This window comes from Rana temporaria, chromosome 5 (assembly GCF_905171775.1).
Source record: "Rana temporaria chromosome 5, aRanTem1.1, whole genome shotgun sequence".
NCBI classification, from domain to species: Eukaryota; Metazoa; Chordata; class Amphibia; order Anura; family Ranidae; genus Rana; species Rana temporaria.
The window spans coordinates 401493432-401506895 of NC_053493.1; the positions used below are offsets into that span (position 1 = coordinate 401493432).

The 13464-nt window shown below is 40.8% G+C and overlaps 1 protein-coding gene across 2 annotated transcripts in view; it reads right to left on the reverse strand.

Annotated features, from left to right (window-relative positions):
- Positions 1–2004: 2004 nt before the first annotated feature.
- NDRG1 (N-myc downstream regulated 1) overlaps positions 2005–13464 on the reverse strand; it is a 121038-nt gene continuing 109578 nt past the window's right edge. For both annotated transcript variants that reach the window (XM_040354994.1, XM_040354995.1), the window contains 3 exons: positions 12960–12995; positions 6789–6840; positions 2005–3026 (listed from right to left, as the gene is read on the reverse strand). In XM_040354994.1, the coding sequence (XP_040210928.1) occupies positions 2788–3026; positions 6789–6840; positions 12960–12995 (327 nt within the window). In that variant the 3' untranslated portion in view covers positions 2005–2787. The remainder of the gene's footprint in view (positions 3027–6788; positions 6841–12959; positions 12996–13464) is intronic.

A 13464-nucleotide genomic window follows, 5' to 3' on the forward strand; every position in this document is an offset into this window, starting at 1 on the left:
GACGTCATTGGGAGCAATGCACGCTGGGAAATTTAGCCGGCGCATGCGCATTTAAATCGGGGCGGGACGCGCCTGATTTAAATACTACACTCCCCCTAGCCGCGGAATTTGAATTCCGCCAGGGGATTTACGATCCGCCGGCGCAAGTTTCGAGGTAAGTGCTTTCTGAATACTGCACTAGCCTCTTAAATTTGCGCCGGCGGATTGTAAATCAGATAGATTACGCGGATCTAAAGATCCGCTAATCTATCTGAATCTAGCCCAGTGCATTTCTAAAAATAAACAAAGGCGACTTTATCCTGCGAATCGCATGACAGAGAAACTCAGAGACACCCCAGTGCAAAGTTACCAGTTTATTGTTCTTTAATAAATACAATGATCCCAATTGTGTATACACAATGTGCTCCTTCAGCCTCGACAAAGCTAGAAATCACAGTATTTTCTGCTCCAAAACACATTGAAAAAACAAAAAACAAAATATAGAACACTGGATACTATTGAGTAACATAGAAGACGGGGCTAAAGGTTTTCAAATCAACACATTTACAAAATAATAAGCAATGATTAGAAGTATTTTGCAGCGATAAAACATTAATTTATCAAAAAAATAATATAGAAGAGTTTCAGTTATCTTAAAAGGTATTCAACAATTTGATATATTTTATTTATGTTTGTTTTGTTACTTCCAGGTGACAAGGATTACATAAAAAAAAAATCACAATAATAATTAGCAGCAATTAACAGTTAAAGATATTGTTTATTAAACAGATTATCATCAGCACCAAAGCTCATTTTATCTTTTTCTCAATAGGAAATGGCAACCAAAATATATCATCTTAGTATTCAAACTACAAACTTGCTTTTTCTTGATCTGAATATTATATCATTATTTAATAATAATTTTAACATTTCCATTATATGTTTCAAATTTTTGGAAGGAAAAAAAAATTTTTTTTTTTGTTGCTTTAATAAACTGAAAAGCCTAGAAAATCTGCAATCAAAAACAAAAATAACTTCAAAATTTTAAGGAAAAGAAAAAAATTATATATTATAATTATATAGGAAACAGCCAGAAGTCAGTGGTTATCGTAAAAACTATTTTGTTTTCTACTATTTATAAACTATCAAAATAGATTTTAAATGAACAACACTTTTATAAATATTTTAATTGCATATTTACACTTTTTTGCGATATATCGCGCCCTGCAGCCTATTGTGTGTCTTACATCTATCGGAGTCTAATGGCATCAAAGTTAAACACAAAGGGGAAGATCCACAAAGAGAGTACGCCGACGTATCTACTGATATGCCGGCGTACTTTCAAATTTCCCGCGTCGTATCTTTGGTTTGAATCCTCAAACCAAGCTACGACGGCATCTGGGTTAGGTCCGACAGGCGTATGGCTTCGTACGCCTTCGGATCTTAGATGCAATACTTCGGCGTCCGCTGGGTGGAGTTCTCGTCGTTTCCCGCGTCGAGTATGCAAATTAGCTATTTCCGACGATCCACGAACGTACGAGCGGCCGTTGCATTCTCTTACGTCGTCTCTAGTCGGCTTTTTCCGGCGTATAGTTAAAGCTGCTTTTTTGCGGCGTATAGTTAGACTTGCCATGTTAAGTATGGCCGTCGTTCCCGCGTTTCATTTGAATTTTTTTTTTTTGCGTAAGTCGTTCGTGAATCGGGATGGACGTAATTTACGTCCAGGTCAAAACCAATGACGTCCTTGCGACGTCATTTAGCGCAATGCACGGCGGGAAATTTAGGGACGGCGCATGCGCAGTTCGTTCGGCGCGGGGACGCGCTTCATTTAAATGAAACACGCCCCCCTACTCGCCGCAAGAGATACACTACGCCGCCGTAACTTACGGCGCAAATTCTTTCTGGATTCGAAAGCAACAAAAAGTAAGTTACAGCGGCGTAGCGTATCTCTCATACGCTGCGCCGGAGCAGATCTGCGGATCTGCCCCCAAATCTAGTACTGTAATTAAACTATTGCCTAAATCCTTTTTTGCTTTTGAAAGAAATTATTTTGTTATATTTTTTTAATTTTTATTATTTTGTTACCCCTTTTTTCCAGCCTGTCACAGCTCTAAAGTCCTCTTGCTGGCAACGGCTGGCCTAGCTAATAAAAAAAAAAAAAAGTGTGACAGCGTGATCCCAAAATTAAATCTATAAAAGTGAGAATGAAGAAGTAATTCCGTCTTAGAGAGAAAAAAAAAAGAAGACAAAAAAACAAAATAAAAAATACAGTGCAAATGTGACAATATTTTTTGAAAGTGTCCTGATACATTTTCTAATGACAGCAGTCCTCCTTTAAAATTAATCAAAAGCTGTTACAATTTACTTTGCATAGAATGGAAAATTATTAGAATGTTGTCGTGTTTTTGCTACCGTTTGTACCCCATTGGTGGGATTATTCCCTTTCTTCCTGACTCCTTCTGCCACAGACAACCTGGCAAAGGTTCTAAACCATTTTTTTTGTGCAATGAAAAAACTTACATCTCAAATATCAATATATTTTTTGGGGCAACACCACAGGGTAAAATAAAAAAAACTTAATGGAATGAGCGTGGTGGCTACTAATGGCTAGTATGTGGGGTGACTGCCTTTCAAAACAATCTTTGGTCCTCATAGCTCTGTTTATAAGAGTGAACATAAAACTTAACCTCTCGGTGGCCTGAGACCTCCCATTGGTTAAAGTCAGGTTAATATGTACAGTTGGCAGATTAGGTTTCATCGGTGCAAATTGAGCCCGGTGGGAAAGGGGGGAGGGGGGGAGGTTGGGGTTTAACAGGAAACCTCCATGGATTTAACATTGTTGAGGTCGTCCATTTTGGTGTCCGTGTGAGAGCGTCCCCGGTTCCCTTCTCCTGTCTGCGCTCGGCTGCGATTGCCTTCCCCGGTGTGGGAGCGGCTGCGTGAGCCCTCGTTGGTGTGAGACCGGCTCCTATTTCCATCCATGGAGGAGACGCTGGCGCCAGAGTTTGTTCGGGATCTCATCAGCCTAGTCATGCTGGCTGCGGGCACTGTGAAAGAGATTTTAAAATGTAACTCTTAATGAAAATCACATACTCAACCCAGATGTCCTCAGCAGTACAGAAATCTAATTCAGCAGGTCATACAAATTATTGGCTTTCAACACTTATTCTATTAAATTCATATGAATTTTCAGTAAGTACACATTCAGAGATATTGGGGCAGATCCACATACATCTGCGCCGGGCGCAGCGTATGTAAGATACGCTACGCCGCTGTAACTTACTTGGCTTTGGTTTGAATCCTCAACGAATTTGCGCCGTAAGTTACGGCGGCGTAGTGTATCTCTCGCGGCGTAAGGGCGCGGAATTCAAATTCGGCGGGTAGGGGGCGTGTTTCATTTAAATGAAGCGCGTCCCCGCACCGAACGAACGGCGCATGCGCCGTCCGTAAAAACTCCCAGGGTGCATTGCTCCAAATGACGTCGCAAGGACGTCATTGTTTTCGACGTGAACGTAAATGGCGTCCAGCCCCATTCACGGACGACTTACGCAAACGATGTAACATTTTCAAAATATATACGCGGGAACGACGGCCATACTTAACATTGAGAACGCCACCATATAGCAGCTTTAACTATACGCCGGAAAAAGCCGAACGGAAACGACGTAAAAAAATGCGAAGGCCGTTCGTACGTTCGTGGATCGTCTGAAATAGCTAATTTGCATACTCGCCGCGGAATACGACGGAAACGCCACCTAGCGGCCGCTGAAAAATTGCATCTAAGATCCGACGGCGTACTAAGGCGACCGCCTGTCGGATCTAACCCAGATGCCGTCGTATCTTGTTTTGTGGATACCAAAACAAAGATACGACGCGCAAAATTTGAAATTACGCGGCGTATCAAGAGATACGCCGGTGTAATTTCTTTGAGGATCTGCCCCATTATGTCAACATTGAGTCAGGACCTGGATCATCTGCTGGTGGCACTGTGCTTCCCAGAGCGGAAGGTTGCAATTCCAGTGTCCACCAGCAGGTGTCTCCTAGCAGCCAGAAAATCCCAGTAATCAGTTGCCACCTGATGCTGGCTGCTGGGTAGGAATGAGCCGAACACCCCCCCGTTCGGTTCGCACGTTTTAGAAATCTAAAGTGCTAATTTTAAAGGCTAATATGCAAGTTATTGTCCTAAAAAGTATTTGAGGACCTGGGTCCTGCCCCAGGGGACATGTATCAATGCAAAAAAAAGTTTTAAAAATGGCCGTTTTTTCGAAGAAGTGAATTTAATAATGCTAAAAGTGAAACAATAAAAGTGAAATATTACTTTAAATTTTGTACCTGGGGGGGGGGGGTATAGTATGCCTGTGAAATAGCGCATGTTTCCCGTGCAAAAAAAAAAAAGTCATTTAAAATCACTCGCGGCTATAATGAATTGTCGGCTCCCGAAAAAGTCATTCATAAAAAAAGAAAAAAAAGCGTAGGGGTCCCCCCAAATTCAATTACCAGGCCCTTCATTTCTGGTATGGATATTAAGGGGAACCCCGCCGTCAATTTAAAACAAAATGACGTGGGGTTCCCCCCAAATAACCATTCCAGACCCTTCAGGTCTGGTGTGGATTTTAAGGGGAACTCCACCCCAAATTTTAAAAAAAAATGGCGAGGAGTTCCACCAAAAATCCACACCAGACCCCTTATCCGAGCACGCAACCTGGCAGGCCGCAGAAAAGAGGGGGGACAGAGAGCGCCCCCCTCCTGAACCGTACCAGGCCACATGCCCTAAACATTGGGAGGATGCTTTGGGGGTCTGTGACCCCTCAAAGCACCATGTCCCCATATTTGATCACCTCTGCCGTTTTTACGCTATAAACAAAAATAGAGCGACAATTTTGAAAAAAAAAAAGAATATTTTTTACTTTTTACCATAATAAATATCCCCCAAAAATATATAAAAAAAAATGTTTTCCTCAGTTTAGGCCGATACGTATTCTTCTACAAATTTTTCGTAAAAAAAAAAAAAAAAACGCAATAAGCGTTTGATTGGTTTGCGCAAAAGTTATAGCGTTTACAAAATAGGGGGTAGTTTTATGCCATTTTTATTAATATTTTTTTTTTACTAGTAATGGCGGCGATCAGCGATTTTTTTTCGGTACTGCGACATTATGGCGGACACTGCGGACACTTTTGACTAATTTTGGGACCATTGTCATTTTTATAGCAATCAGTGCTATAAAAATGCATTGGATTACTATAAAAATGCCACTGGCAGGGAAGGGGTTAACACTAGGGGGCGGGGAAGGGGTTAAGTATATTCCCTGGGTGTGTTCTAACTGAAGGGGGAGTGGACTGACTAGGGGAAATGACTGATCGCTGTTCATACATTGTCATGCATTTCTCCCCTGACAGGCCCGGGAGCTGTGTGTTTACACACACAGCTCCCGGTCCCCGCTCTGTAACGAGCGATTGCGGCTGCCCGGCGGTGATAGCGACCGCCAGGCTCGCGCGCGGGAGCGAGGAACGGGAGTCAGGAGCGAATCAGGCCGCTTCGTTATACTACGTGCTCTCGCGCAAGAGAGCCGACCTGCCGCCGTAGAACTGCGGCGGCTGGTCGGCATGTAGTTAAAGTGGTGGTAATCCTCAGACATGAAATATGAACAAAGTGTGTCCTTGTCTCAGTTAAGAGTGTCATTTCTGTCTGATGCCTCGTTCCTCTGCTATCAGCACAAGTCACTACTGACAAGTTTTCCTGACACCATGAGAAAAATGGTGACGGGGAGGGACCTCCAGCTGATTGGCAGCCTCAATAGTCAAGAAGAAAAGACAGAAGATAAACAGGTACTACTTATGTAGGATGATTTGTTTCATCTCTGTCATCTCATCCCCTGGGGCCGCCCACTTCACTGGGTGTATGGAGGGTTTTTCAACCACGTTATCCTAACCAAGAATGTATAGGGCCAGATTCAGGTACAAATCCGGTGGCGTAACGTATCGTCTTTACGTTACACGGCCGCAAGTTTTCAGCGCAAGTGCCTGATTCACAAAGCACTTGCGTGTAAACTTACGGCGGTGTAACGTAAAGCCGTCCGGCGCAACCCCGCCTAATTCAAATGGGGCGTGTACCATTTAAATTAGGCGCGCTCCCGCGCCGAACGTTCTGTGCATGCTCCGTTTGGAAATTTCCCGTCGTGCTTTGCGCGAAATTACGGCGCCCCGACGTGTTTTTTGAACGGCGACGTGCAGAACGTATTCCCGGACGTCATAGGAAAAAAAAAATTGAAATTCGACGCGGGAACGACGCCCATACTTTAACATGGCTGGTCTAAAGTTAAGCCATGAAAAAGCAGGCTTAACTTTGCGACGGGAAAAAATGACTAGCGACGACGTAACGCACGCGAGTACCTTCGTGGATCGCCGTAAAAGCTCATTTGCATACCCAACGCTGGAAAACGACGCGAACTCCACCCAGCGGCGGCCGAAGTATTGCATCCTAAGATCCGAAGGCGTACGAAGCCGTAAGCCTGTCGGATCTTAGCCAAATGCCGTCGTATCTTGTTTCTGAATCACAAATTAAGATATGACACAGCAAATTTGAAAATACGCCGGAGTATCAGTAGATACTCCGGCGTATTTCTTCTGTGAATCTGGCCCATAGTTTCTAATAAGGTTGGACTCACAAATAAACAAAACATTTGATAAAGTTCAAGTTAATGTCGGCCTGGAATTCAGCTTTAGAACAATCTCCTTCAAACATAGATAAAAAAATTAAATACATGACTACAAATATATATATATATTTTTTTAATAAAAACATTACTTACTGTAGCCCATGCCCTGGACAAAGTATTTAAAGGCTTCGGTAAGCTTTGCCGGCTAAAAAAAAAGAAATAATAAAAAAAAAGAATTAATAATTTTACTAGTTAAGACCTTTATCTTAAAAGAGACAGTTGTAGGTTTTATGGTGCTGGCCATGCATGTAGCAATGTAACCCTGTAATCTGTATAATTAAGAATCACATCTTTTGGAAATTGAATGCATCAAACAATAGTTACAGATGTGAAATGTTATTTTTTTAAATATATAAATGCATTTCATTCTGCAGCCAATGTCGTTGGCATCATACTAAAGCCGTGACCACATGATGATATTGGAGTATCAGGGGACATGGGGGGAACGGGGGAGGATAGAGCCCTGGAATAAGAGGTTGGAGTATATAATAGGATTTATAAACGACTAAGCCTAGGGCTGTCTTAATGAGAGGGAACACCTGGGCACTGCCCAGGGGCCCCAGCTGCATGGGGGGGCCTTGCACTTTCCCCAAAGCAACTGGTCCTTGAGCCCATGCTGCCCTAAAATTGGGGGCCCCATGATGGTACTGAGTGATAGATACACAGGGGAGGCAGGCTGCCTCCTACCTACCTGATGTCTGTTTACCTGCACTGTCATCGTTGCAGGGGCCCCAGAGCATTACTTTGCCCAGGATGCTATTAGGACGGCCCTGACTAAGCCTAGTGAGAAATGGAGGCAGGGGGAGAGATAGAGAGAGAGGGGGGATGGGGGGGGGGGGGTTGGGATGAGGGGTTTTATGTTTAACATGGAATGATATAGTAACTAAACTAAAAGGTGGAGACGCCTATTTTGTAATAATGTTGTTTAACTTGTATAAATTATATAAATAAAAAGATAATATATAAAAAAAGGGAAAGGGAAAGGAAGGGGAAGAGAAAAGAAAAAGAAAAAGAAAAAAAAAAAAGGAAGAAAAGGGAAAAATAAAAAATAATAACGTCGGCCATTGACAGTTCGAATCTCAGCTGGTCCAGTGAATAGGCCGAGATTCAAACCACATATGGGCAGGCTGAATGTACCCAAGTTGATTGATCAATTAACTTGGGTACAACCAGACAGATTGTATATGTGATTATTGCTAGCGGCTATTATAGCTGCTAGCAGTAATCACTGTGTTCTCCCGGCGGGGGCATCTTCCTATGCCACCCTGCAGGGAGAACACAATGGCTCAGTGGGATGGGTTCCCTATCGACACTGACTGTGTTGATGCAGGAATCAAGTATTTTGAATTTGGACAAAAATGAATGCATATGTCTATTATTTGTAAAGATGATGGGTATCTCTAGTTGTCTGTTTCCTAATGTAGAATAGTATTAATAATTTTAAAACACTGATCAATATTAAGATAGGGATTGCCTATCTGGAAAGTTTCCAAGACACAATCCATAAACAATAATTTCCATCCAAAAGGGATGACTGATCCATGAAGAATTAAATTCATCTTTTTTTTGTTGCGTCGAACATTTGATTCCAACCATAAGACCACCTGACGCTATTAAATCTATGTTGTTGTATAGTTATATGTTGTTGTATAGTTATATGTTGTTGTATAGTTATGTGTTGTTGTATAGTTATGTGTTGTTGTATAGTTATATGTTGTTGTATAGTTATATGTTGTTGTATAGGTATATGTTGTTGTATTGTTATATGTTGTTGTATAGTTATGTGTTGTTGTATAGTTATATGTTGTTGTATAGTTATGTGTTGTTGTATAGTTATATGTTGTTGTATAGTTATGTGTTGTTGTATAGTTATGTGTTGTTGTATAGGTATATGTTGTTGTATAGTTATGTGTTGTTGTATAGTTATATGTTGTTGTATAGTTATATGTTGTTGTATAGTTATGTGTTGTTGTATAGGTATATGTTGTTGTATAGTTATGTGTTGTTGTATAGTTATATGTTGTTGTATAGTTATGTGTTGTTGTATAGGTATATGTTGTTGTATAGTTATATGTTGTTGTATAGTTATATGTTGTTGTATAGGTATATGTTGTTGTATAGGTATATGTTGTTGTATAGGTATAGGTATATGTTGTTGTATAGGTATATGTTATTGTATAGTTATGTGTTGTTGTATAGTTATATGTTGTTGTATAGTTATATGTTGTTGTATAGTTATATGTTGTTGTATAATGTGTTGTTGTATAGGTATATGTTGTTGTATAGTTATGTGTTGTTGTATAGTTATATGTTGTTGTATAGTTATGTGTTGTTGTATAGTTATATGTTGTTGTATAGTTATATGTTGTTGTATAGTTATGTGTTGTTGTATAGGTATATGTTGTTGTATAGTTATGTGTTGTTGTATAGTTATATGTTGTTGTATAGTTATATGTTGTTGTATAGTTATGTGTTGTTGTATATGTATATGTTGTTGTATAGTTATGTGTTGTTGTATAGTTATATGTTGTTGTATAGGTATATGTTGTTGTATAGTTATATGTTGTTGTATAGTTATATGTTGTTGTATAGTTATGTGTTGTTGTATAGGTATGTGTTGTTGTATAGTTATGTGTTGTTGTATAGGTATATGTTGTTGTATAGTTATATGTTGTTGTATAGTTATGTGTTGTTGTATAGGTATATGTTGTTGTATAGTTATGTGTTGTTGTATAGTTATATGTTGTTGTATAGTTATATGTTGTTGTATAGGTATATGTTGTTGTATAGTTATATGTTGTTGTATAGGTATATGTTGTTGTATAGGTATATGTTGTTGTATAGTTATATGTTGTTGTATAGGTATATGTTGTTGTATAGTTATATGTTGTTGTATAGTTATATGTTGTTGTATAGGTATATGTTGTTGTATAGGTATAGGTATATGTTGTTGTATAGGTATATGTTGTTGTATAGGTATATGTTGTTGTATAGGTATACAGTCCCTGACAAAAGTCTTGTCGCTTCTCTATTTTGTAGAAACTCCTGCTATTAACCTGACTTTTAATTAAACAATTGGTGTTAGAAATAGCTCATATGAAAAGCTAAAGCCCTCCCAAATGATGTTTAATGCACTAAAATAAATTAGTTTCACTGAAAAAAGATTTATCATTTAATCAAGACAGAAAGGTCACATTTTGGCAAGACAAAAGTTTTGTTGCCTATACAGAAATTGAACAACTTTACTGAAAATCCAAAAATATGTCAGCATATTAAGTAGTGGTGCTGTGAGATCCAAGTTTAATATCTTGTATGACTTCCATGAGCTTGAAGGACAGCACCCATGCGGTTTGGCAAGGATTCATACAATTTATTGATGAAGTCATCAGGAATAGCAAAGAAAGTCTTGCATGCCTCCCAGAGTTCATCAATATTCTTTGGTTTCGTCTTCCATGCTTCCTCTTTCATCCTACACCTCATATGCTCAATGATGTTCATGTCTGGTTACTGGGCTGGCCAATCCTGGAGCATCTTGATCTTCTTCGCCTTAAGGAACTTTGATGTGGAGATGGAAGTATGCGATGGAGCACCATCCTGCTGCAAAATTTGGCCTTTTTTATGGTTGGGAATATAAGAGGTAGCTAAGATTTCTTGGTATTTTAGACTATTGATGTTGCCTTCCACCCTGCAGATCTATCGCACACCCCCATAATGGATGTAACCCCAGACCATGATTTTGCCTCCACAAAACTTCACTGTTTTCTGGGCAAATCTCGGCTCCATGCGGGTTCCAGTAGGTCTCCTGCAATATTTGCGGCGACTGTGGTGTAATTCAACAGAAGATTCATCTGAAAAATCCACCTTCTGCCACTTTTCCAGAGTCCATCCTTTTAGCAGGCTGTGGCCCTTGACAAATGCCACACGGTGTTTCAATAGTCTTTTGTTTAGTGCTGGCTTATGGGCACTGATTCGACCGTGGAGGCCATTTTGAGACAGAATCTGACAAACTGCTCTGGTTGACACAGGGACTTCAGGTGACCAGGTCTCGTGAAGCTCTGCTGCAGTGGAAAATGGGCTGGCCTTGGATTTTCGAGCCAACAAACGGTCCTCTAGAGCAGTTGTCTTGCGGGGTCGGCCTTACCTGGCCTTGTCCAAAACGTCTCCAGTCTCTTCAAATCTTTTTTTTTGATCCTCTGAACTTGACGCTGAGATACATTGAAGGTGTCTGCCACATCAGCAGTGGATCTGGTCTTCAGCCTCTTGATAATCAACACTTTAGTCTCCGGGTGAATCTTAGGCCCCGTACACACGACCGAGTTTCTCGGCAGAATTCAGCCAGAAACTCGATCGGAGCTGAATTCTGCCGAGAAACCCGGCGTGTGTACACTTTCGGCCGAGGAAGCCGACGAGTTCCTCGTCGAGCCAAATGGAGAACATGTTCTCTATTTCCTCGTTGTTCAATGAGGAATGTTGGCTCGCCGAGATCCTCGGCGGCTTCACAAGAAACTCGACGAGCAAAACGATGTGTTTTGCTCGTCCAGTTTCTCGGACGTGTGTACGGGGCCTGAGGCATGTTTGCAGAGGTCTAGTTGCAGTTGAGAAGGTCTAGTGTACTGGTGTTCTTTTTATACACACTTGAGACCTAATTGATCCATTATTAAGCCTCGTACACACGACCGAGGAACTCGACGGGCGAAACACATCGTTTTCCTCGTCGAGTTCCTTGTTAGGCTGTCGAGGATCTCGGCAAGCCAATTTTCTCCATTCCCGTCGAGGAAAAAGAGAACATGCTCTCTTTTTGGCTCGACGAGATCTTCGACAGTTTCCTTGTCGAAAAGTGTACACACGACCGGTTTCCTCGGCAAAAAAAAAAACAGCAAGTTTCTTGCTGGTTTTTGCCGAGAAACTCGTTCGTGTGTACGAGGCTTCAGTCACAGGTGAAGCTCATATAACAAGGCGACAACACTTATGTCTTGGCAAAAATTTACTCAATGGGCTTTACCAAGCTGTGAAAATTAGAATACTTTTTGGCAGTTTCGTTTTGCACTGAAACATTATTACAAAAGCTGTTGGGATTAAAATGACCCATTTCTTGTAACAAAATCTTTATTAGAAATATATTTTACCGGCACTTCAGGTCAATTTGTACACAAGCGACAAGACTTTTGTCAGAGACTGTATGTTGTTGTATAGTTTATATGTTGTTGTATAGTTATATGTTGTTGTATAGGTATATGTTGTTGTATAGGTATATGTTGTTGTATAGTTATATGTTGTTGTATAGGTATATGTTGTTGTATAGGTATATGTTGTTGCAGGGTTTGACAAATTTGCTTGGAATCTAGGAGCCAGCTAAAAAAGTTAGGAGCCAGAAAACGCACCCCGTCCCAAAGAGCTTGCGCACAGAAGCGAACACAAACGTGAGTAGTTCCTGCATATGTAAACGGTGTTCAAACCACACATGTGAGGTATCGCCGCGATTGGTAGAGCGAGAGCAATAATTCTAGCCCTAGACCTCTTCTGTAACTCAAAACATGCAACCTGTAGATTTTTTTAAACGTCGCCTATGAAGATTTTAAAGGGTAAAAGTTTGTCGGCTTTCCACGAGCGGACGCAATTTTGAAGCGTGACATGTTGGGTATGAATTTACTCAGCGTAACATTATCTTTCATAATATTTAAAAAAATGGGGATAACTTTACTGTTGTCTTATTTTTTAATTAAAAAAAGTGTAATTTTTTCCCAAAAAAGTGCGCTTGTAAGACCGCTGCGCAAATACGGCGTGACAGAAAGTATTGCAACGATCGCCATTTTATTCTCTAGGGTGTTAGGATAAAAAATATATATAATGTTTGGGGGTTCTAATTAGAGGGAAGAAGATGGCAGTGAAAAATAGTGAAAAATGACATTAGAATTGCTGTTTAACTTGTAATGCTTAACTTGTAATACCAATGGCCACCACCAGATGGCGCCAGCTCACAGATCTGGTGGTAATAACTTGTAATACCAACGGCTCACCACCAGATTTTTTATTTTTTTTGCCCACCTTCCAAGCCAAGTCGCCAGGACACCATTTCTAGTCGCCATGGCGACCTGGCGCCCGGGATTTGTCGAGCCCTGTGTTGTTGTTTAGGTATATGTTGTTGTATAGGTATATGTTGTTGTATAGGTATAGGTTGTTGTATAGTTATATGTTGTTGTATAGGTATATATTGTTGGCGTTGTATGGACAGCATAACCAACATCTAATATTGATCTAAGTTACCTGAACGACTTGGGGAAATCCTCCACAGTCTGACATCTGAGGAGAGAGAAAAGATGTCAGTAATACATTCTAAACAATACAATACTTTGGCAGTAACAATTGACCTGGAACATTAGACTTTGTTTTGGATGAAGTGGGCAAGGGTTGGATACTGTCAGGTTCAAATTGCTGTCTGCATCCCTGCTGGGGAGATTTTTCTAAAATCTTAGGATAGGAAGTGATGGGAAAATTCTGTAACGGGTACATGGAAAAAAAAATACACCATGAAGGCAACACCTTCCCGAAGACAACAACCTCAAGATTCACCAGAAAAAAAGTGGCTAGAGTAGTCCCCCGAGAGGGTCATCTCTCTTGGCTGGAGCACATCACACAAAGGCTTTGCATCCGAATGGCAGAAACTGCCTTGAGTTACTCTCAGACAGTGGCGGTGCGTCCATAAGGGGCGCGTGGGCGCTGCCCCCTCTCTCCTGCCACCTGTCTATCACCAATAGATAGATTCATGCAA